The 26,176-nt window shown below is 41.4% G+C and overlaps 1 protein-coding gene across 2 annotated transcripts; it reads right to left on the bottom strand.

Moving 5' to 3' along the window:
- Positions 1-5,828: 5,828 nt before the first annotated feature.
- Positions 5,829-25,573, bottom strand: TACC3 (transforming acidic coiled-coil containing protein 3). 2 transcript variants are annotated; one of them, XM_039723906.1, is made up of 16 exons: positions 25,435-25,573; positions 21,692-21,872; positions 21,409-21,554; positions 17,975-19,063; positions 16,759-16,858; positions 16,114-16,306; positions 15,127-15,173; positions 14,132-14,265; positions 13,400-13,511; positions 12,536-12,688; positions 10,186-10,262; positions 10,051-10,094; positions 8,961-9,121; positions 7,558-7,664; positions 7,237-7,357; positions 5,829-6,007 (listed from the first exon to the last, which is right to left on the bottom strand). In XM_039723906.1, exons 2-16 carry the CDS (start codon positions 21,869-21,871, stop codon positions 5,942-5,944), a joined length of 2,730 nt encoding a protein of 909 aa, XP_039579840.1. In that variant the 5' UTR covers position 21,872; positions 25,435-25,573; the 3' UTR covers positions 5,829-5,941. The 2 variants fall into 2 exon arrangements, with proteins under 2 accessions (XP_039579840.1, XP_039579841.1); XM_039723907.1 differs by lacking the exons at positions 13,400-13,511; positions 14,132-14,265.
- Positions 25,574-26,176: the final 603 nt, after the last annotated feature.

The raw sequence follows: 26,176 nt of genomic DNA, 5'->3' as shown, positions 1-26,176 counted from the left end.
AAAATATTAGCAACACACTCAGCTTTTGGAACTGAAAACCTCAAGTGTGTGGTATAAAAGCAGCAGACACTGTTAATCTCCAGACACCTCCATGGAAAAGAGAGGTGTAGAGCACCAAAGTGGTTTCTCCAAGAGCATGTTGTGCTCAGATCCCTGTGCTCAAATTCACCTCCTGTTCCCTAGGTCATTACACTCTGAAATGAACTAAAACCCATATTTACTGCAACATCCAATAAACAACATTATTTACTGATATTATGGATTATATCTGGTGGCTTTCTGCATCTAAACTCTGGGGGCCAGGGTGAATACCATGAAAAAGGATCAGAGCAGCAGCAGATGATGCTGATTGGGAAAACAAAGCATCATTGCATCTGAGCTCCTCAGTTTAGGAGCCAGGCTGGAGGTATTTTTAGACCAACATTTACCTCTCTTCCAACCCAAACATAGTTCTCCCATGTAACACCAACAATGCCTTCAAACAGAATAGTGAAGCGTGGTGCCATGATCATAAATAAAATTATCAGCTGTCAGGCACAGGCTCTCACAGAACTCCTCAGTGTAAGCCAGGGTGGCCTTGTCACTTGCCTCCCAAGCACAGGCCAGTTGGCTTTGCCAATGGAAAGAAAGGCAGGGAATGGTGTTTAAAATGCCAAGAGACAGACAACTGACAGTGGAACTTCCTGCATACTGAAATGTTGCATAACTAACTCTCCTAAAAATGTTCAATTCCTGGATCTGCCATCGAGTGCTGGTTTGTTTCATTGTTTTTGTTTCTTTAATGCTACCTGTCTATTAAATTGGAGACAAATCCTGGACACAAAATTCATGGGAAACACATGGATGTCTTCTCCACCTTGACTGGCACTTTGCTGAGCTCCAGGAAGCACAGCCTGCTCATACTGACTAATATGGGCTGCTTGACCCCCAAAGCTTTCAGTTAGCTTTGTTCTCTTTTTAGCTGGTGTATTCCCCAGAGGAAATAATGGATAACTGGTCTCAAGAACTAATTCTAAAGGAAACAGGTTCATTGAATTTGACACACACATTTACTTGTTTTGGGAGGGCATGATATAGGCTTTTGATTTAGAGAAAAAAATTATATGGCACTGGAGAGAAGGTATTAGAAGGAATGAAAAAGTAAAAAGTAAAGAAGTTAACTGGGATCCAGGATGCAATGTTGCTTAGCAAGCTTGGAAAACAGAGATAAAAGAAAAAAATAAATTACTCTTTAGCTAATTCAGTGCCATCCTGCACCATTTCCTCCAGAAGAATCTGAAGTTGATCCTGGCATTCTACAAAAGTCATCATGTCTGGGGCTGAGGTGATACAAAAGTTAGTACTGGAAGGGTTTGAGCTTCCTCACATTGTTTTGTGCTGCAAGCCCAAGTGGATTTAAAGAGAAGGAGGGAGGAAAACACCACATTTGTGTCCCCAGTGGCTCTTTCCTCAAGCCAAACAAGCCACACAACACCGGTGAGCACCCCTGGTGCCACAACCTGTGTGAGCCCCACTGAACTGCCCAGCTGCTCCTGCCCCACTGAGACCTGTCACACACACAGCCAGGCACGCTGCTCCCAGCTCCAGCAGCTCCTGCAGGGCTCTGACAGGGAGCACGACCCAAGGGATGTCCCCTTACACACCCAGAGCCAGGAGAGCCTCCAAGGAGATGAATAAAGTTACACCACAAACCTCCTGAGGACAGCAGAACTTCATTGTGAAACCCTCTCACAACAAGGAGAAAAAAAAAAAAAAATCAGGGTTTGACACAGGTTCTGTCTGCAAACTACAAGAGAGACTTTCAAACAGCAAAGACATCACCAGTAAAAATCTGGTAGCAGGAGCTGAAAAGCAAATAGTTGGTGTAAATTGCTGTTAATTTTACATGCACTATAGTCAAAAATAGGACAAAATTCACAAGGAACTTCCCTCCCCGTGACCAATACAGAGGATTTAGTTTGTCTGTATTAGATGTGCTGGAGAGGAAAAGAAATCTGTAAGAAAGTAGATGCTGTGACTGATCCATTTGTCAAAGCCAAACCACACAGATCTTTCAAAACCATAAAAGGATTGTTCATGTCATGATCTAATGACTTTTAAAGAGAGGGAGAGCTCCTCATACAGCCAAAGGTAGCATGCTAAAATTAAATGCTTTTACCATTTGTTTTCTAATGGAAAACTAGTACTAATTCCCCTTTTCTGCTTTAAGATATTCTGTTGGTTTTTGTTCAGGTAATAAATTCATCCTCCAAACTGAGTAAAAAACGGAGACTGTTCATTATTTCTCTGATTTTCTTCTGTGTTTCAATTTTTACCACAGGGAGGAGAAAAACACTTGATTTGGAGGTGTAACTTGCAACCTAAGAAGTATTCTAAGCTGTATGTTTAGAAGTCCAGCTGAAGTCAGAGTTTAATTCAGCCCTGCCTGGTTTCAATTTCACATCAAGGTGACTCCTGAAATTCCCTCATGTCAAACTCTGACATTTCTTTACTGTGCTGTCAAAGCTGAACAGGACTGGAAAATTGGTCAACATATAACCCACTGACTCTAGAATCAGTCTGGAGAGATTCCCTGACTCCAAAGAGGTCTAAGCCACAATTTCTGAACAGAACTATTTAATTGTGCAAGAGACTAAAGTCTGTGCTTGGACCATGATGAATGTTCTGCTGAAAATTAGTTTTGGTGGAACAGCAATGGAAATGGCTGGGAAGAAAGTTCAGTACCTTTGCTCCAGCTTAATCAGCTCTGAGATAAAATACATCCTCCCAGGTACTTCAGCTGGAAACAGGCTGGCTGGAGCAGGAATTATCATCCTGTGTTTGTACAGCACCTGACACTTTTTCATGGAAGTAATAAATAAAACTAAGCAGGCAGAGGCACCAAGTAGTATCACTTTTCTGTCCTACAACCTGCTTGCAGAGCAGGCCGTTCACATCAGTAAGTAAATGGCAACAATGCAAAAAACAAGGCAGCTTAATTATTATCTTAGTAAGAAAACACTAATCCTACTGAAACCCGTGTATTTTCCACACAACAGTTCACACAAATTGACTAATATGTATTAGGCACCAACATGGTACACCATAAAGGTGAGTTCTGAGAGGACTGTCCAGCATTAGGATAGTAACAAGAGCAATTCTTTAAATAAGGAAGGTAACACTCAAATGATGCTTTCAGGTAGGAATTACAAAATACTAAATTCTTACAGATGCTGAGTATTAAGCTGGAGGTACACATTGCACCTGCAGAGAAAAATCAACCATCCTTCCTGAGCAGTTTAAAATGCAGAGGCCTTCCTTGCCCCCCAGCCTTTGGCAAGGAAAATAGTTATCCAAGGCAGTGCACTGAAGTCAAGCCTTGGGGTCTCATACATACAAAAGCTGCTCGCTCATCCTGCTCAGTGCCCTGGCATTTTATAGCCATCTCCATTCAAGCATTGCTTTCCATGTACTGTCAGTTTTCTTGTAGGTACTGACACAAGCAGCAAACAAGAGAGCCCCGGGCAGATTTCCCAGGCGGGGGTCACAGATTACTGCAGGAATGTGGCAATTTCCAGTATTTAATATCAACAGGCACAAAGTGGACACACAAGGCGTAATTTTTAATAAAACTTTTGATGTCAGACAAGAATTTTCAGGCACCAAAACAACACCTGCACCTGTATCTGGCATGCTGGTCTCCACTGGCCTTCTGTATTCACCTCCATCAACACTCTGGGGGTGATGGTGTCTGTACTACTGCTATATTCAAAAACCAACAAAACACATTAAGTCTCCCCCTCTCTTCACCCAGCAAACTGGACCAGAGCATAAACAATAGAAAGCCAGGGGGAAGAGTAGAAAATCATTTTACCCTGAAAGAATACAGGAAGGTAAGGAAGAGCCCAGTGCTCCATGATGCAGCAGTTTCCTAAAGGTACACACAATTTGTGGAATGCTTTGGCACCTGTAGCACAAAAACTCCAGAGAGCATTGTCACTATTTACAGCTTACTATTTATCATCTATCCCTGTGCAGCTCTTTATTAATTCCAACAGAAATCCATAAAAACAATTGTCCTACTAGCATTAAGCACAACTCGAGAAGAGGGACAACCTCCAGCTCTGGAAGTGCTGAAGCACCACCCCATAAAGCCCCTATTTCAAAGGGCAGCAGCTACATCTTGTGGAAATATTTAGGATTGCAGGCTTATCCCTAATAAATATCCCTTTATACCTATAATGCTCTGCCCTTTGCTACCTCTTTTTATGCACAATACAAAGTGGCCTGCACCACAAATTGATCTATTGTAAAACAGCAGCTTCAGGCAATCAATCAATCAATCCCCCAGAGCAGCCTGGCTCAGCACACCACAGCCATGATCCAACCCCAGGGAGCAAAGCTCAGGTCTGCCCTCGGGGACTGAACACTGAGCCCTTGCTAATTGCAGCCTAACAGCAGCAGCAGCTCTGGTGCCAGCCTCGTGTGTTGCCCAGAGAAGCTGTGGATAATTCACCCCTGGAAGTGTTCAAGGCCAGGCTGGATGGGGCTCCAAGCAACACAGTCTCATGGAAGGTGCCCCTGCCCATGACCAGGGGTTGGAATGAGATGATCTTTGATGTCCCTTTCAAACCATTTTATTGCCAATCTAGTGAAAATCTGTTTCTATAACTAAGACATTTCCCAAATTAGACCAAGTACAATATTTTTTTCCATCAGTATGGTAATCTATTTACAAAGGAACATCCCAAGGGAGTCTACAATCTGACGTTGAGGCAGGGGATAGTGAACTTCGGTTTTGTGTACTCTTCTATAGCTATTTCTTTCTCTGCCATCTGCTCATTTCCTAAGCTGTAGGTTAAAAAGTACAGCACAGCTTGTACAAGAGCCAGGTATTTAATATCATTGCCATTGCTGTCACCCTCTCACATTAGTGCAGGAATCACAAAGAAAACCCCACAAATCACAAACCTGAAGCATGTTGATTAAATAGCTTTGATCTGTAGGGTGTTCCTGCTGCCTACACTGAGCAGTAGGTGCCTCACAGAGGAGTTGACTCTGGACTTGAAGGCACTGCTGCTCATTTTCTCCCTGCCCAGGCAGACCACCCTGATTTAAGGGAAGGGCTCCAGGTGCAGCTCAGCACACTCAGCAGCAACAGCCCTTCTGAGGAAGACGCACCTACAAGTCAGGGAAGTAAGAGAATAACCTCCCAAGTAATTCTGGAAATCAGAAGCTGTAGCTTGCACTGAGACCATTCAAGATGTTTACCATTGCCTAGGGCTGACTTCATCATGGCCTGTGACCTGCAGCCTATGGGCTCTCAAGGCCCTCCACCACAGGCAGGGCCAGGGAGATTGACTGAACATTCCACAGCCAATAGTATCAGACAGACTAATAACATGGAAAACCCCAGAGAAGGACAGCAGCAATCAGTCCTGCCATTAGCTTATCTGCAAAAACAAAATCACTCCAGCTCCGCTTAACAATAAAAACCCAAACCCACAAACCAAAGCCAAAGCTCCAAATCTTTTTACATTACCAAAATACTTTAGAGCATTTGTGCAGGTTCAGTTTTACTTCAGTCTTGTAATTCTGGAATGCCTTGATTTAAGTGAGAGAGCAGCAAGAGCAAAATAGAGACAATGCCCATGTCAACCCTTCCCAGCAAAGCCAGGTCAAGAGTACAGAACTCTGAAGTTCTTACACAGGGCACAGACTAAAGGTACACTGATTAAGTTTTTCCTTTGAGCAATGTGTGAAAATGCTATGAAAGACAGTGTTACTTACTGGAAGCAGCAATTAAACATAAGTTAACAGATGTTTCCTACAAAAGATACAGCCAACAATATGGAAGTGTGAATCAAGAATTTTATTTTTCCCCACATACATTAAAAAAGTGAATGAACACACAAGACAGGAAGTCAGAGAAAATAAACATATTTACAAGACAGCTAAGATATCAATTTTTTCCCATCTTCAAGATCAAGTCATCACATATTTTCGTTAATTCATCATTTTCTTTAGTCTGTGGAAGAAAGAAAAGAGTGAGTTTCAGGTATGCCCAAACAATGTTAGAACCTTGTAGTGAGCTGACTGCAGTAAGTCCTGTTTGCCAGTATATGCAATAGAAAGTCCATTTACATGATGGTGGCTCATGCAAATTTAATGTAGAGGAGAGTCTACTATGCCAAAGGTCACATGGCATCCTTAGGAGCCTCAGGAAATGAGAAATTAAATTCAGTATATTGTTTCTGCTTCCTCCACAGACATTCCCATAACACATGGAGACCAGCTGATCCAGGGAAACAAGACTTGGGGCTCAGCCTTTGTAAGGTACACCAAAATTCAGGACATGGACAATTTAGATTTTAATCTTCACAAGACAGACTCTGTAAAATGATGCCTTGATTACTTTCACCGACATGTGACAATTTCCAGTTTGTAGAATTCCTTATGGAACAGTTAAACCATTTTAATAAGAACTCTTATAATGTTACTGTATTTATGACAAGACCAAAGCAGTTCTGTGTTAAATGGCTTGTCTCATCTCTCCAGTTACAGGCCTACTGTTTCTTCTCCTATGCAAACTTCAGCCATAAACCTAAAGACTCACAAATATGGGTTTTTTTCCATAATAATCTGTTAGCATTATCAATTTCTGAGTCTTCAGTACTGGCAACAACAACGATGCACAGTAAAACTAACAGCATGCACTTCCAGAAGTGACTTTTAATCTTCAAAAAGCTTATTCCTTTGAAGGGTTACAACAAAGGATATGCCTTTACAAAACATTCTAAGACTATCTATGCAATATGAAAAAAAAAAAAAGTACAAGGACTACTGGCCTGAACAATATTGAAAATTTGAGTCACATACAGTTAAATACATGCTAATAGCTTACAAGTCATGCTCATGAACAAGCTGAGCCAGACAGTTATTCAAATTTACTCCCAGATTCTGCTCTGCACCATGTGTAACTGTTAATCACCACCTCCTTCAGTAACCTCCTGACACAGGAGCCCAGACTGGTTTGGAAACCAGACTTGTGCTCCAAAAAAAATCTAAACATACAGACGAGTCCTGACATGACACTTGTGTCTTAGGTCTCAATGCCAATTTCGCAAAGCCTGCCAGGACAGCAGCTCTCAAAACCAGCACAGTTAGTAAGGCTCCTACTAGCCCTGATGAAGGGAGTTCTTAACCTAGTCTAAGGCAACAGCTTGAAGAGAACTCACCCATGGTGTTGTGACTGACCTTTTGTTCAAGGCTCCTCTCTAAAGACTGGATCTTCATCTGCTCTTTGCGCAGAGCGGCTTGAAGTGCTGCAGTCTCTGACTTTGCTTTGCTGCGAACCTGAGCAATTTCCTCATTGGCTCTGAAACAGGCACAAGATGGTGTTTACATCCCCTTCAGACAGCAGAACTTTCAGAATCACACTAGATGCTTGTACTTTGGATTAATTACTAAATGAAAAAGGTTTAAGCCAAGTTTTGGCACTATTGAACCACATTCTGCAGCTACTGTGAAAACTATATATGCCATTCCTGGTACGTGGCTTCTTGACATGGTACTTACTGCTGCAGCTTTTCTTCAGCATGCGCTTTCAGTGCCTGATATCTCTGCTCCTCTTTTTTAATTCTGGCCAAGTAATCTTCTGCACATTTCTTCAGAACTTCTTCATTCTGCCCAAAACCGAAAGAAGTTCTGTTAGCTGGATGGAGGAGACTCCCCGCTTGACAAATGGGTTATTTGACTACACTGAAGGGCAGTGTTTACTCACTGGAGTTACAGGAACAACTATGAAACCCCACAGGCCTATATGGACTAAACTGTCTCCTTTCAACTATCTTAACTTTGCAAACATTTATTCACCAGATCTCCCCACAGTACATTTTTTAGCAGCAAACTCTAGTAAAGAAGGTCACTAAAATTACATTCACCAATTGGTTTTGTTTATTTTGCTCCAATTTTTTTAAAATCAGCTTTGTATTAAGTGGCAATTGTCACAGGAATAGCTAGAAATCCAACTTCTCCAAAGAACCCACAGAATGATTCAGGATTTGGACCCTGATGTAAACAAATCCAACACTAACGAGGAAGTTACCTTGGTAGTCACAGTATGAACATATTTCATAAACTATTGTAGAAAGTCGGAACTGTTTGAAACAATTGCTAAGACTCTACTAATTGTAGGTCTTGAATTTACTGTGTTTCCAATCAATGTTTATCTCTATGCTAAGGAAAAGGCTTCTGAATTTAGGGTGGAGATGGAAGAGACAAAATGAAGTAAGCCTGACATGTTAGCAAAGAAGAAACTGAAGCTGTAACAGACACTATGCCCGTTTCTAAAACCTAGACTAGCATGAAACTTCTAAGAGGCTAGTTTCTGAGTTTTAGTAAAAGATAAATTAATTTTAAAAAATCTGAAGGCACTTTTTAAAGCACCAACTGAATCAATTTTCATGCATTTCTTGGAGTAAGAAACCATAGCTTATACTCCTCATTAGATTCTTTCCTCCAGCCTCTGAAGACGCTGCAGAACCAAGGCTTTATTTTAGCTTTAGAAAAACCCCACAAGCATCTTCGTAGGGAGCACCTAGTAACCTGTTATTCTGATTTGTAATTGCACAACCTCTTCAGCATCCATTCACTATGATGTAGGGAAAACAAACTGCTCTTATGCAGCAATTGCCACATGAGTGTATCTCTATGATTAGCAAAAAAGATGCACAGCAGCAAGAAACAGCTGACTTCTGTTTGAAGAAACTTTGCCTTCTAAGATATTATCTTACTTTAAAGTCAGTCACTAAATACAACAAATTAGTTTTTTTTAAATATTTAAATAAACAACTTAGCACCTGGTTTTACAGGTAGTCCCTATACTACCTAATTAATGGCTGCTCTAGATATTTCACCATTTCCTCTCCCAAAATAAATGAGATTTAGTGAAGGGTATTATTTGCATTAAATCATCTTACTTTGTGGTAACCCTCTAACACCTCTTTCTGTTTCTCAAGTCGTTTGAAGATATCAGAGAAGGACTTCTCCATAGAGTTCAGATCTGAAATGGCTTGCTGCTTCTCTTCCATCAGCTTCTGTATTTCCTTCCTTAAGGCTTCCTTTTGTTTCTCAGCATCCTCTACAGAAAACGGAGTTAACCCATGATAGTTACTGCTTTTGCATAAAAGCCATAGTACAGACAGAAACCCCCACACCTTCAATTCTCCTTACAAAGGTTTCATAACATGGCCTCTCACCTGTAAAGACACCATGTCTGTGCTTTTAAGAAGTCTTCGTATCTTGTTACATATTACCTCACAGCAAACTTAAGGCATTAAACACCATGTGCTTGCTAAAAGCATTTTTTCTCCTGCACTGCAGTCAAAATACTCCACTAGAGTTTACCATTATAGGAGCCTCAAATGTTGTGATAGAAGCAAGGAATCCAAAACTCTCTTTCATTAAACATACACAACAGCTGGAAGATCTGAAGGAGACTGGGGTAACAAGTCAGACTAGCACAGCAGACTTTCAGAAGAGGTTTGGGTTACTACACCCAAGCTATGTTTCCCATGGCCTTAGAAGAGCACAGAAGAGCTGGCACAGATGTGCCTAATTCAGCTTTGACCTAAGAAAGTGTAACTATGCAAAAGCTTCACTGGATGTCTTTCCTAGTTTTGAAATCACAAATTTGACTAAAGTAAAAGGCCAAATCTGTCCATCAAGAACTTCTAGTGATATCTTGACACTTAAATGAGGTCAGAGAGTAAACAGTTAAACACAGAGTGCTGGCAACTGGATCTGCCAGTCTTAATAAACCAACAGCTCCAGTAAAGAAAAAGTTGTGTTTATGCCCGATTCAAAAAGTCATTGTTACCTATCAAGTGATATCATGCCTGTAAGATATGCATAAAATTGTGAGTCTATCTTGTCTTAAACCTTACACTTACCCTGGAAGCACTTGAAATATTAATGTCAGAGGTGAGAGAGTACTAACCTCATTTAGTAACTCTGGGCCAAGCATGCCCCAGCCCCCCAAGGCACTCAAAGTGTAAATAGGAAACTTACCCATAATTTGTGTTATTGTCTGTTCAAATTCGGCAACTATTTTCCTAAAAGCCATGAAAAAGAAAAGTTGAACATTAAGTTAGAAAAAGCATCTGGAATAACTAAATAGATATAAAGGTCAGGACAGATTCATACCCCATTTCTTTGTATTCCATTTGAATCTTATCATACTTCTGACTCCATTTCTCAATCTCCAGCTCTTTCTCTTGAACCTTTGAGGGTGAAAAGGTAAGCCTTTACTTTTTTGCACAAAAAGATAAAAAGATTTGATACTAAAAACAGTCTGAAGGGCAACTTGGGTATACTTTTAACTTAATACAGAGAAAGAAATAAGTTCTAATTGCTTAACAAAATCAAAATTGTTTAATTACAAACTTAAAATTTAGATTAATACATAGATTTTGCATATCTGATTCCCAGCACATTGCCGGTATCTTTTCAAGTGGCAAGATCAGAGTAAACTCAGCCAACCCACCCTCTTGGCTACTCTGACTCAGTGTCTGTGCTGACTATAACTTCTGAGAGACCACAAAGGGCCAAGGAACATTCTCTCAAGTGATACACATTTCCTCCTTATTTACAGGGCAGACAAAAAAAGCACTTCACAAACCTGCTAATATTAACACACAAGAGAACAAACACCAGAAGCCTGTTCAACATCAAATTGCTGTTTGCAGCAACTTATACTCAACACTAAATTAGGGAAAGTGGAAAGGGGAGGATTAAAAGATGCCTCAATTAATTTGAGAATGACACCTATTTCACATCAGCTAAACTAAAGCAGAGCTCCCAGTAACAGAATTAAACAGCACAAACACTCTTTGATAAACACTTTGTACAAGCTCCATAACAATTTAAGAGCTGTAACCACAGAGCTGACTGAACTGTGGGAGGCCTTCAAAGACAAGAGGCTCAAAATACGTAAAATAACGAGGAATTAAAAAAAAAAAAGGTGAAAGCACATGATTACTGCTAGTTTTGTCACAAAACTACATCGTAAACTGTAGCATACTGATTTCTCATTAGTTATTTTAGAGCAATTTAATTTTTAATATACTGCAGTATTTCAGGTAACAGGAAGCAGGACACTAGCAAAAACAGAATGTACTATTAAGAGAAGTAGTGACAGCTAAGCTAGGAAAAAAATACAACAAAACCAAAAGTATGTGAAAATGAAAACAAATTAGATACCTGCAAGTTCAAAGAGGGTTCAGTAGCACCTAAAAAGGCAAGCTTTTGTAAATACTGTATTTTCTCAGAAGGAAAATAGGTTTTCACTTTCCTCCTATTCCTGAGTTGTTTCACAGATATATATATATAAAAAAAATGAGCCTGTCTTCCTTTCAGGTTGATATTGCAATTCCAGGCCTTTTTATTATTTAAGTGACACAGCTGGAGTCATCCAGTCACACCTACAACAGTGCTTCCAGGTTTAAAGTAGTTCTTTCCAACATGAAAGAGCAGCACTTTAAAGACACTACCAGCTTTACACCTTGCTATTATATAGGTTGTTTTAGATCAATGCATTAAAAGCTGTCCCCTGTCAAAGCCACATTTTCCTGTACTAGACAACATGCTGAGTGAAAGTCACTTCCTAAATGACAGAAAGCAAAAGTTATTCCTACAAAAGCAATTATCTCTGTACTCTAAAACAAAAGAACTTAAGCAGCAAATAATCACAGATCATCTTTGGTGTTCTTAATGCCACTGCCTGCAGTACAGCAGTCAGGAACTTTGGAAGCTCCATTTTTTTGCTGAAGTGATACCATTAGCTTTAAGGACATTTATGCTTAAATTCTCCTCTTACATTATTTAGTGTTTGTAAGGCAACATAACTCAGAAGTCATAACAAATCAAGTACTCCAATTGTTGAAGTAAGTAGATATGCAAGTCCTCTTGCATCAGTCAGAGAATGGGCTTTTAAAGGCAATTTCTGCAATTACAGACCAGGCTTAAAATCTTACCAACTACTTCTTCCCTCCTTCACTAATGTCTTTATCCTCTGGAGTGATACCTCCAGACCTCACCTTCACTTTATTAGCTGGACATGCTCTTGTGCATTCAGGTCCAGAAAGTAAAGAATTGACCATAGCACTGAACTGGCACTACAGCTTTATCTTGTTTTAGGGAAGTTACATAACCACTCTCTTCCACTGGCACGCAAATGTATTCCTGCTTGTTGAATAAGAAGTATCCAGATCACTGATACTAAGCCTAACTATCCCATCTGATAACATGTGCCTTTTCATAGTGACCAGGTATAAGGCAGAACCTGACTAATAATAAAGTTTATCCTGTTTCCTTAAGTGTTAGCTCTAAAGAGTTCTATACCTACAGAACCCATCAAGTCCACAGCAAGCTTTTCATAATGAGACACTTATGTCAAATATGATGACAAAAACTGCAAAGTAGAGATTTATCCCAGATACTCAAACAAAGGACCTTCCAAGGCCATGCCAAGTTCTGCTTTGGAGGGCCACCATACCTCTCTCTTCACCAGTTCAACAGCTGCATCCATATCTTTTTGGCTGTATTTTAGTACATCTATAATAGCATCCACTGCAGTGTCTGTAGAAGTAGCAAAAGGGACTGGAGGAGCATCACTACTCAGGGAGTCTGGAATTAGGGGACCAGCATCCTGTAAAGAAAAGAAAAATGCAAAGTTTCAACAGATTCTTACCATCATACCACTGATTAGGTGCATACATGTTATTTGCAGTCAATGTATCTCACTTAAACACACCAGACACCTCCACAACGTTGTTAGCATAAAACCTTTTTATGTTTCTTACCCTGAAGTTGACCACATAGCTCTAAGAAATACCTATAAAGCAGAACCAAAACAGCTATCCACCAACTACAGCTATCAGAAACAAAGCAGATGACACCATGCTGTTCCTCACAAGTAAAAGAGATCATTTCAGGATGAGCTGCTGCAGGCAGATCTGTTCAAACTATAAACCATAGCTGCAAGAACATCCAGTTTAACCTAAGTGCTTTTCATCCCACCAATGCAATTACAAAACATAGCTTGCCTTTTGTAGCTTGACTTGCATAAAAAAAAATTGCTTGACTACAGCATTCATAAAAACAGCTCAAATTCCCTTAGACTATGTGCAATGGCATCAGCTTCCACAAAAAATACTTTTAATACTGAAGAAAATGTTCATCATAAAGTTCAACTTCAATATGAATGAGTATCCAACCTGGTTTAAAACAACCATTTAAATAAACATTTATCAGACTCTGCAATCCCTAAAATACCTGCCTAAGTCTTAAATCCAGAATCTAGGCTATCCCCTTCCTAAACTATCAACATGAAATCTGATAGCATTCCAGACACCCTTACAGAAGTTGTAAATGTCCCCAGAAGATCTAGTCCTTTTGGTTTTTCTTCACTCTCAAGACTCACTCGAGGCTTTTCAGCTTCCTCAGGCACTTTACTTAAATCAGCAACAGGCCTAAAAATGAACAAACATAACACCATTCAATTCAAGTGCTGTCTTTCTTTGCAAAACTCTTGTACCAGCAACAGTCTGTCCAGCAGAGCCAGGGCAGTGATTGTGCCCCTGTACCCAGCACTGGTGAAGCCACACCTTGAATCCTGTGCTCAGTTTCAGGCCCCTCACTATAAGGACACTGAGGTGCATGTCCAGAGAAGGGCACAGAGCTGGGGAAGGGTCTGGAGCACAAGTCTGATGAGGGGCAAGTGAGGAAGCCCAGGCTGGAAAAAAGGAGGCTGAGGGGGACCCTTCTCTACAACCACCTGAGGGGAGTTTGTAGTGACACAGGGGGATTGACCTCCCAAGGAACAAATCTGGAAGAAACAGCCTCAAAGTGCGCCAGGGGAGGGAGATTTAGATTGGATATTAGGGGAAATGTCTTCACTGAAAGGGTGGTCAAGCATTGGAACAGACAAGTCACCAGACCTGCAGTTATTTAAAAGATGTGTGGATGTTGCCCTTGGGGACATGGTTTAGTGGTGGACTCCCCGGTGCTGGGTTAACTGTTAGACTTGATAATCTGAAAAGTCTTTTCCAATCTAAACAACTCTGATTTTATGTAATAAGTCAATACGTACCCAGGCTGAGATGGAGCTCTCATGATACTCTCACTTAATTCAATAATACCATAAACTGGTTTTCTTGGACTGTCTCTCAACAGAGGGTCAAACTTCAAATACAGTGACTGTTTTCTCAAGGCTGATTCTTTGAACTGAAGAGGGGAAAAAGGCATAAACTGACAGATCTGCTTCAGAGCTCAACACACACATCCCACCCACACACAAATAACCCTCTGAAGAGTGGGTGAGCCTATTCTTCAGTGGCCAGAGCACTGTTCTCAGAAGGAAAATTACATAAGAGAACTCCATGCCCACATGCTTCAGTCCTTATGTAATATCAAGGGAGCTCAATCTGCTCACAGACTGAATCAAAAGGGTAATGATAGTTCAGTAATGAACTATCCCAAACCAGAAGACACAGGGGAAGAGTATTATAAGCTGAAAAACCAATGTATGCCATTTTCTCTTCACTTATAAAATCATAAGGACAAACACAGCATGACTAAAACAATTTCAATTCCGTGCATTCACTGTTCAGAGATTCTCCTGCTTGGGCCAGAATAACAGTAAGAATAACTAAACTGAACTGATTAAAACATGACAAACCCCACTGAGAGAAAACTTTTCTAAAACTGGCCATAAAGCAAAAGAGCTTACAAAAACTCTTTTTGAAACAATGATCCTGCAACTCTTAAAGCATCGTCTTCTAGCAGTTTTGGCCAGAAGTGAAACATCATTCACCTCAGTTTCACTGCTGTTAAATAAAAATAACACCTCTGCAGACTGACACCAGAGACCTCTGATTTTTAGTTAAACTGCTTATAACTACATTTCCTTACACCATCACCCCCTACCCAGCCTTGTCATCACATTCCTCTGGAATAGATGACAATTTCTGTGGACGATTCTAAGTGAAGTTAATTAACGAAAACATTTAAGCCTTGACACTTTCATCTTTGCTTTCCTCTCCACACTGCCTGGAAGATAAACAAAACATTTAATGTCATACTTACTGATGAAGACCCAAACTGTTCCAGATAGTCTATGCCCGTTCCAAAAACTGCAAAATGAGGAAACAATACAATGAAGATGCAGTACTGCCAAATTTTCCTACCACAGACACAAACATATATGTGTATAAAGCAAATAAATCCCTGCTCTCAGTCTCATGACTTCTAGCTCTTCATTGGTTAAAATGTCTTTCTATCCAGACCTGAAAAAAGTAAAGATTTCTAAGCTATGCAAACTTAAAACTTCCCTTTGTTCCCAAGTACTTGTAAGACCTAGGATTTAACACACAGTTGAAGAACTTCTGTTGTTCTATGGCTAAAGCGACAAGCACACTTGTATTTTGTTACATACAATGTCCCATGAAAGAGGAAGATTGTCAATCTCACCATTAAAATTAGCACACAGCTCAGATTTGAAGGATGAAGTTCTAACCATTTCCCAATACAGTGACTCCACTCCAGTGTGAAGGTGACAGACTGCACTGCAGTCTCATTTGCTCATCCTGCCACACAATGCTCCTACCAGGAACAACCCTTGCAAGTGGTTAAGTCACAGCCGTGAGGGAAGCTCTCAAGACAAGCGTGCTTGTCAGGAAGATCACTCACACTGCAGTACGAAACCAGCAGCAACCTACAAGACTCACACATGGCTGTACAGCTCACAAGCTCTCAATTTACAAAGGCTTTAACATCAGAAATTATTTTAAGGAAGCAATTTTTGAGCCCAGAAAGTGCCACTGAAACTCTAAAAAGATAGTTTCTGTACCAGCCTAAATTCCATCCTCACAGACCACTGAATTCTAATAGCCAGCTTTTTGAACTTAGGCTCAGATACATTTCCCAGCACTGCTAGTCTCTGTGTGTTCTGGAGTCCTTTCAGAAGGGCAGAATGAGAGAAAAAACTATCCATAATAAAACTTACGTAGAAAAATATCTATACACACTATTGAAACAATACATTTTCAGTCTGTTTAAAAGAAATGCTCTTACCTTCTGATGATGGTCTGAACAGCTCCTCAGGTTGAGCACCAGCTGTCTCATCTGCTGTTGTTTCAATTCTAGGGGAACTAGGTTTAATTTCTTCTGCAGACATTGACTTTTTTTCACTGTCAGTGGAAACCAAATTATCTTGAGAGGGGGCAACCTTAGCTGGAGACATTTTAGATGGGCTCATTTGCTTCTCCTGATGAGAAAAACAAAAGCCTTTTAATTGTTAAAATAATTACTTTAAAATGCAATGAGAATCATTTTAATGATCAAATTGGTTTGTCATAAACTAACTGGGCAGCCAATACAATAAAACAAGAATTCACAGGCATAAAAATTGAACTACCAACAGTGAGCACAGCTCAGGAACCACTTTTCTAGAGGCCACACCCTCATGTTTGTCCTTGTACGCAATTGCTGATCAAAAGATACTAAATATAAAGGCACCAGTTTGGCTGTCTCTCATGTTACCTTGAAAACACACGTCTGCACAACTGACATTCCTTCTAGAGCTGCTGAAGATGCAAAAACCCACTAATTCTTAGACAAAATATCAAAAATAGGTTTCACAAGATTAAGTCATAAAGCCAGAGAACTCTGTTTCATGGAACAACTCCGCAAGGACTGGCTATCTTTCCTATACCTTACCAGTTCTCTTTTTCCTGGAAGTTCAGCTTCTGCTTGAACTTCTGGCTTCTCTTCTTGAGCTTTTGGCATGTCTTCTACAACACTCTGCTCAACCATTTCCCTAAAGAAAACAAACAAACAGAATAAAAAAAATCTGCATTTACATCACACAGTTCAAATTCTGTACTACCAGATGAACTGAACAAAGGTAGCTTCCTTGAGAGTTTCTACTGCCACAGCACAGGCAACTTTACAGAGGGTGGGGACATAAATTTACTGTCTTGCCTGGTGACAACTCAGGTGACAGAAAGCTCTCCCACCATGAGAAGTAGTGTGTCCTGGGAAGCAGAAAGTCACAACAGCATCATTTATTTCTATTCACTTAACACTGCTCCCATTGCCATTTCATTGTTTTGGGTTTTTTTAAGTTAAAGATAAGCTCTTTGTTTAATTAAGAACAGAATTACAAGGAGCCTGCTCCTCTTTCCAAGGCAATGTCGTGATTATTGGTGTGAACTTCATTAGAGAAGCCCAATATTCCACTTGTGCTGTCAGCAGTAAGTAAACTTTTCACCTTGGAAAACAGTAACTGATCATGTTACACAGGGAGCAAGAGTGCAAACATTTTTGTCAAATGAACAAATTGTGCCAGTCTAGTTCTGGCAAGCACCTCACTGTCTATACTAACATTAATAACTAGACTTTCTAGGAAAGGTAAGAACATATTCCATCTTCAAGTAAAAGAAAAAAGAAAAAAAGAAAAAAAATGGAGCTTCAGAGCCAGATCTTTTTATTGGAGATAGCATTTAGATACAAAGAACATGCAGGGAAGAAACAGCAGAGTTCAGCAGAGAACAAAATTGCCTGATCCCTTCCCATGCTGCACCATGCACAACACTGCTGCTCACTTCCCTGTTTTATTTAAAGACAGTAGCAGTCACCTGATTCTCCACTTTAATCTTGGAGAAGTGGGGAAAGCACCACTTTGGGAGAGAAGAGCATTGTCCATTCTCCCAGGCTTAAGAACACCTTTTGCCTAAAGCCAGTCACCTCAGGAGTTTGCCCAGTTACAACCTTTCCTGTTGCAACATAATTGTGTTATAGATTACAAACAAGACACTCTGCCAGCCTGGGAGGGATGCTGTCTAAGAAGTAGGAATGGACTAGTTTGAGATACTATCTAACTTTCCTCACATGAATTCAAGGTGCTCCTGCATTCAGCTACAGATTCACTTACAGATTTTTGGGTTCTTCTTTCTCAAGAACTTCAGAGGTTTCACTTGGCCTGTTATCCTGTTCCACTGGAAGAGGTTCCCTTCTTGGTGAGGTACTCTCCTGTTCCTCTGGCAGGGGAGCTTTCTGAGGGCTGGGTTTAGAACGCTTGGGTGAGGTGGAAATTTTAGAGCCTCCTCCAAATGGATTAAAGTTTGGATCATCAAGTTTGTCCCAATCAAACTGGTAAGATGCTTTAGGAGGAATAGGGATTTCATCCTCCACATTACTTTTATTTTGCACTTCAGTATTCTCTGGTTTTGTTTTGGTAATAGGAATTTTTTTAGAAGGTGGCTTAATCCCAGGTCTTTTACCTAGTTTCTTAGGAGGTGGTTTTCTAGCAGTGGTATTATCAAAGTCAAATTCCAGTTTTACTGGTCCAGCCTTGGTGACATCAGCCTTTTCTGCAGGTTTCTCTTTGGAGACATTCAGCTCTTCATCAGGCTTTGACTCTTGTGCAGAGGCTTGTTCTGCTACTGAAACATTCTGAAGCTTTGATTCCTCAGTTTTAAAAGAGTTGCTCACATCAGAACTACTGGGACCTAAGCTGCCAGGTGACTGTACAGGAGGTGTAGGTGCCTCTGCTAATACCACTGAATTATCAGTTTGGCTTGCATCTGTGGAAGCAGACTTCACACCCTGCTCAGAGTCACCAACTGCTTGCTTAGGTGACAGCTTGGATTTGTTAGACTCCAGCTCGCTCAGTGCAGATTCTTTTTCAGGGATGAGAGCTTTGTCTTCACTTAAACACTCTGTACTTGCTGTAGTTGAAGCAAAAGGAGCTGCATTGTCCCCCAGAAGAGAATCACCGCTTTTTTCAACACTTTTCTCAGGACTACTGGATACCTTTACAAGAGACTTTTGCAGATTTCCAGGAGAGTGAGGCAACTGTACTGAACTTTGAAAAGGATTGATGTCATTTAAGTTATCAAAATCAAGATTGTAGGAACCTCGACTCTTCACTGGCATCTCATCATCCGGGTAAGGAGCCACGCTGACCTTCTCTGGCATTTGTGTATTGTTTGTTTCAGCTTCAGTCTTTTGTTGACATGCGCTGCATTTAAAAGAAAAAAAGATGACAGTTACTTTGCAGGCATCGTTTGAAATTATCTTTAGAAAGATTTGCACAAGTAGCTTTGCATGGTCAGAGTAATCAGATTTTTGATTTTTTTTTTTTTTGCAATATGACAGCAACATATAACAGCCAGAATTCAGTTGCCACCTAAACAGTCAAGGCTTATGAGCTCTGGTACACATGAAACGTAAGGAGATCAATCCTTGAAGTTAACCAGTGTTCTTAAGCTACCTGTTCTACACAGCCTTGATACCTTATGCCAGTCATCCCTGGAGACTGCTGTACTCACCACAGCATTTGGACATTGCCATTTGGACACTGCCCTTTCACTAGGCAGTGAAACACACACTGTTTATGAGTTGTTATTGACAGTCAGCAGCTCAAGCACAAACAACTTGTGGTACCATCTTCATGCAGATGCATCTGAGTCATGACAGACTCAAGTCTGGGACCAAACCAAGTCATGATTCAGGTCCTCCCACACTAGTCATTACTTTGTCTGGGCATTCTGGCAAATATTTTCCCCCCGCTGAAAGTATGCACTTGATTTCATTCGTATCATTTGATTTTTGAGGGCCTACATACAAAACCAGACCCTGGACTTCAGGCACCCTAAATTCTGTACAACAGCAGATCTGGAGAGCACAGCAATATACAAGAAAACACTTCTCCAGTAAGAGAATGGTTAAGATTTTCCAGTGAAAGACACAGGTTAAAGAGTTTGTGTACTACTATTGCTGAATATTCTACAAGTTATTGCTGCCCACTTTATTTCCCCAAACTCCACACAACTTCTGAAAGCTTAGCCTCAGACTACAGAGAGTTAAGCCATTACTTCCTGAAAGAGGATTTCCTCCCATTGTTTTGTCTCTTCATAAAGTTATTATTTCTATGTGCCATCCTTATCTGCTGCAGAACAGAACATGATTAAAAGCCACTCACTAAAAACTCCACTTTGATAAACTCGAAAGCAGAGGCGGGAGATAAGAGCTGAAGAAGTTGTTCTCACCCGGTTTGAGCACCTCTTCCCGGCAATAGCTCAGCCCCAGGCTGCGACTACTCAGGTCCCTCCCACTCTCCTTCAGTGTTTAACCTAATAAATGCCAGTCAGGAGCGAGACACCTGCCTGGAACGTCAATCGCTTGTGATGAGTCAAAAGTGACCCCGTTCAGCAACACGGAGCCCTTTCACTTATTTGTTACAAACAGATCCTCACATTTTAAAACTAGAGAGGACACGTTCAGCACAAGCAGTGCATTGATACAGTTATGCCCCAACTAAAAATTTGGTGCTGATCCTTTAAACTCACTTCAACTTCATAAGTACTAAATCTTTGTTTATTTGTGCAAGCAATGAATTTGGGGCATAAATACCATTACATTATTTAATTGTGGTGGCTAGTTCAGAAATAGCTTTCTGAACTAGACTGTACATGGAAATAAACAGTTGAAGCAAACATACACTTAGGGAAAAAGGCGGCAACACTTGAATGTTCTTTTTCTCCCCCTCACAATAACAAAAACAGGGCTCAAATTAAAGCATTGGGTAGTTAAAAACAAATAAAAGGGCATATTTGCTTGCAGAAGGTAAAACTGAGACCTGAGACTTCTTGCTGGTGGGAATTACAGATGTCTATACTAGTTTAAAGGGGAGCTAAAAGGCAGTAACAAAATTTGCATTTAATATTGTCACAACATCCCCAAATTGAAACATTACAGATTCTATGCTCTTCTACAAACAGCTACGATGAGCCACTTTGAGACTCAGGCTGCTAGACTACAAAGGCACAAACATGTTTACACTTGTGACTGATGGTATATTCACTTTGTGCTGCTAGATTAAAGAAAATCTTAATACTCACTGACTCAAGGTGTCAATTTAAGCTAACCCTTCAGAAGATTTCTCTTTAGATTTTACTCCTCAAGATAAAATATCTTCTATGTTAAGTACTGTTGTAAGGCTTAGCTTCAGAATAGTTGTATCCTCCCACAGAAACCTTACATCAAGTAGAGAATACAAAACTGTTTCTTACAGTATCTCATCAAGCTATTTATCCATACCATAAGTTACCTTAATGAAATCAGTTACAGAGGAGTTAGGAATAAAGTTCAATAATTAATATGACAAGATAAAATTTTCTTAAAAGTAATGACAGTTACCTTCAGAAAAGTTCATGCATTGGTCAGTATTAATTTTGGTCTTCTTGCACAGTTTATGCCTTGTTATAGAATATTATACTTTAACTACACAGGTTTAAAATAGGGAAAGTTAGCTTGAGCATGTCCCACATGGGTAACACAGCAAGCAGTGAATCCACTACTCACTCAGCATCAGAGGGTGCAAATGAAACATCATCTGCCACATCTTCATGGCAATCGTCAAGTGCAAAAGCAGTCTGAAGTTTGTCTGTCATAGCAGGACTCAGGATTTTTCTAGTGTGAGGATCTCTTTGAGGAGTTTGAAAGGTTACCTTTAAGAAAGGGGTGGGGAGAAAGAAAAAGCAAAAACATGAGCACAGCATTTTTCAAGCACCAAATAGCACATGCATTCAGTGGCAGATATCATAGCAGGAGAAAGAATAAAAATAACACAAAACCAGAAGTTTACCTTCATTGCCTTTCCCCCACTTTTGGGTGGCAAGTTTTCTTTCTGGGACAGGCGAAGAATAGACGGTCTCCCTGTAGGTTCCGGCGGCGCAAAGAAAAAGTCAAAGTCTTCCGCTGTTAAATCATCCTTAAGGCTTCCTCCATTTTCTCCATTTTCTGCATTTAAAATCTGCAGACTCATTCTAGAACATCAACACACACAGCACCGCAGCATGAATGAGAGGGTGTGGTCAGCCAGATGCACTTTGAGATAATGGAAGAAGTTGGCAGCCTGGCACTGACTAGCCAGGACTAACAGCTTCAAAGGGAAAGTTGGAAGCATGGAAAGGCTTTACAGGGAAAGCTCTACCTCAGGAGACTCTGAAGTATCTAAAAGCAGCAGTGCACAGCCCCTCTGCTTTTGGTGGGGGCTTGAAAAGCTAATTGTTGATATTATGCCTTCCACAGCTCACATTCTAGCCTTGCAAATTAAGCTGCTTGTCCTTTAAAGGAAGCTCTGTCACCTGCAATGTTTCCTCATTCCCAGCCCCTTCAGCCAGTGACTACAGCCGTGTCTCTTGTAACAGGAAATCCAGCTCAGCAACACCACTGCTCCTGCAAGGGCCACATGAGACAGGTGACAACCATCTGTTTACTCCCATGGTCTCGTTACTACATTAACCAAATTTGTTTCTGCTGCTTGCTGGTGTACAGTTAGGGTGTGTTTGGGATCAGTCCTGGATGAAATTAGCCTTTTGCTGCACTGTCTGAGTGTATGCTGCTCTGGTAAAGCACACAGTACTTCAGAATCCTGTGCAGCATAGACATTATTGGCATGCAAATGAGAAAAGTCACCATTAGAAAGGTATTTCTGAAATATTGTTCTTACACTGGACATGCACAAGCTTTAGTAGATGGTTGAATACTGATCTAATTGTACTAGTGTGAAGGACTTGAAATTAAAGCCTGGGCTGCAACTAAGAGTAAGGATGAAAATAAATTAGAAACAGAAAAAAATACACCAGGCAAGCCACCACACTATATGTACTTGAACTCTGCCTGCTTTTTACTCCCATTGGAGCCACTGCTGTTCTTAAAGGTTTAACACAAGCACTCGGTGCACAGCTGTTTTGGAAAAAAGAGCTAGACAGAAGGCAAGGAAGATCTCAGCATAACCACTGTGCATGAAGGATGACACCTGAGAAGTGCAGTTATTTATCAGAAAAACTGCTACCAAAGCAATTTATTTCATATGACCTCACGTATTATATTTTGTCACCTGTGCAAGATAACCGGTATCAAGTGGACAAGACTTTGGCTTTCTGCAATGTGCAACCATTCTAAGTGATCTCAAATGCTTCATTTGACCAAACATTTCATCCTGAGCCTCTTTTTCCATCATGTATTCAGGATTAATCTCAAAAATCAGAAGAAGACTACATATGGTTGTTTTCAGTGTTATAAAGAGGTAACAAGAACACTTGGACTGAAAATTTTAAGTCATATTTTCAATCTCCTTGCCCCTATGTATTTAAATTTCTGTACACAAGCCTCCAAACATTTCTCCATGTCAATGTAGGCATTAATCCTTATGGGAAAATTTGCTTCCTACTCTCCACAGAACTCAGCTGCTTTGTCTGCAAGCCTGACAGCAGCACTTTTAATCAGCACTGGAATGCAAACAATAGCTGCAGAAGCAATGGCATGCAAAGCACGCCAGTACTAGCTGTTTCTTCATGCCTTCTTTATTCATCATATTCATGTTCAGTTCAGGTTTTATTTTGTATTAAGTATTTTTACATTAACCACTTGTAGAACAGGAAGTGAACTTCATTGCTTTCCTTTATTCCAGACTAAAACTGAGGCAACAGATGAAGTGAATCTTTACAAACTGTATCTTTTACTGTAATTACTTTAGAAGCAAGCCTAGGACATGGTAAAGTTGTCAACACCTTCTAAAACCAACTCCATAAGCAGGGGAGGTTTGTTTGGAGACTTTTTCAGCTTTGTCATTGAGCTACTTGTGCACCATTGCTAAACCAATTAAATTGACACCTTATACATATACCACTTTAGATATTAAATCTAAAAATCAAATTTCTTTCTAGGAGTAAAATACTAAAATTAATTAATAATTTTATTTTACAAATTTGCAGCATTTTATTTAAATAATATTCCACAAGTTCATTAGCTAGCAGCTGTGATAAAGTGAAAGGGTGGCCTTATTCATATCTTTGTTTAAAGTGGTCAGCAGCCAAGGCACATAAGGATTATGAAAGGCAGAAGGTCTTCCCACTGCAAAACAAAGCTCAAGGCCAGGCTGGATGGGGCTTGGAGCAGCTTGGTTTATTGGAAGGTGTCCATGTGAGGGAGGTTGGACCTAGATGATATTCAAGGTCCCTTGCAACCCAAACTTTTCCATGGATCTATCAAAGTTCAAAAAAATGAAATGCTCCTTATTTTAGAAGGATATTCATGCAGGAACCTGCCTTTCTACAGTTAAGAACTGACATAAATTCAATGACATAACATCAGGTAATTAATCCTCAGTTAACCATCATTTGTAAAGTGCTTCAACCTGTTGTTTAACAAATACCAGGACACAATATCCAAAACACCAACGTGGTCTCAAATGCCTGAAAAGCCACTGAGCACGCAGGGCAGAGATGGAATTCTTCTACTTCATTATCCTTCTGAACTCCTCTAGCAGCCAATATGCAGAGCACTCGCTGATGGCAAAGCAAATTGGTACGTGCTGTGAATATTTCCATACAAACAGACATACAGCTGACTGATGTGTATATACATTTATTTTAGTGCAAATATCTCACTTCAGAACAAATAAACACTCTCCTGAGAAGCAACTCCCTCAAAATCACCTTCTCCTGACTGCAGGGGAGGAGCAGCAAGGCCGGGGAACGCTTTTCAGGGGGTCCATCCCTGCCCATCATGGCACCAAGACATGTCTTCAGTAAAAAAAAAACTCAAAAAAATTCCCTAAAAAACCTAAACCCAACCCTGCCTCAGTCCCTCTTTATTCCTGGCTCACCCCGGGCTCCCCATCAATCCCATACAATCCTGAAAACACAGGGATGCTCTCAAGAGCCTCACCTCACCCCCCACTTCAGTGGGGCGGAGCACCTGAGCTCCACCCTCGAGCTCCTGCCTTTACCCCCAAGTTCCTTGCTTCTCTTCATCCTTAAACTGACAGAAATAACCCCCAAATGTCTTAATCTGAAGCTCACAGAGGTGCCCCTGACACTCCTAGACAAGGAGACACCCCCGGTCCCACAGCACCCCAAGTGTAATTTTCACAAAGGGGTCGCTAAACTCCCCAAACACCACAGCACCCCAAGCTCACTGAGGGGCCCTCAGCCAGCCCCCCACCAAATTCAAACCATCCCAAGAGCAGAGGGGTCACCAAGCCTCCCCACAAACTCACAGAGCAACCCCTGCACTCCAGGGTCACAGAAAGACCCCCAAACCCTCCCCCAACCCCAAGCTCCCAAAGGAGCCCCACAGCTCACCCCCATAGCACCCCAAGCTCCCATAGCGGTCCCCGAGCCCTCCAATCTCACAAAGAGGTCCCGACACAGCCCCACACTCCCTCAAGCGCTTACAGAGCCCGAACTCCCCGAGCCTGTCCCTCCCCCTCCCTCACGGAGGGCTCACCGAGATTGCAGCACCCAAGCTCACAAAATGAAACCTAAACATTTCGCCCCAGCCTCACACCGCCTTGCATCGGGGTCCCCAAGCCCCCCGTACCTGCCGGCAGGTCCCGGGACGAGCCCTGAGGGCGCCCAGCTGAGACAACGCGCACCGCCAACCGCAGCCCCGCCGCCGCCGCCTCACGATTTCAAACCCAACGGCAGCCCCGGCCCGCCAATGAGCGAGCGGCCTTCGGGGCGCGCCCGCCAATCAGAAGAGCGCCCTGCGGGAGGGGGCGGGGACAGCGCCACGCGTGACCGTTGCGTCCCCGCGGAGCGCGCCCCCGCGCGGCGCAGAGCGGGCGGTGCAGGCGCGGCCCCGCGGGGACGAGCGGCGCTGGCTGCTCGATGTCGCCGTGTCCCCACGGGGCATCACGTCCCCACGGGGCAATCACGTCCCCACGGCTGCCCAATGTCCCCACGGACCGCCCCAGCAGCTGCCCCACCCCTGGCAGCCTTCAGGGCCAGCCTGCATGCGGCTCTGAGCAACCTGGGCTAGTGGAAGGTGTCCCTGCCCATAACGGGGAGGTTGGAATGAGATGAGTTTTGAGGTTCCTTCCAGCCCAAACGTTTCTATGATTCTACAGGCTCAGCTGTTCTGCTTCAGCATGCTCTTGCATGAAATCACAGAAAGAAAACTTGCTGCTTCGTAACTTTTTTTTATTACTGGACTTCCCAGTCTATTCAGCACATTAAACAGTCCTTACTGTTGAGTCACCAGACAGCAACAACGAAATGATTGTTAAAACAATAAAGTTGTTAACAAAGATGTCTTTTAGACTGAAGTACGATGCGCAGAA

This window comes from Passer montanus, unplaced genomic scaffold (genome assembly GCF_014805655.1).
Source record: "Passer montanus isolate IOZ18808 unplaced genomic scaffold, ASM1480565v1 scaffold51, whole genome shotgun sequence".
Classification (NCBI taxonomy): domain Eukaryota; kingdom Metazoa; phylum Chordata; class Aves; order Passeriformes; family Passeridae; genus Passer; species Passer montanus.
This window is presented reverse-complemented; position numbering and strand designations above follow the sequence as displayed.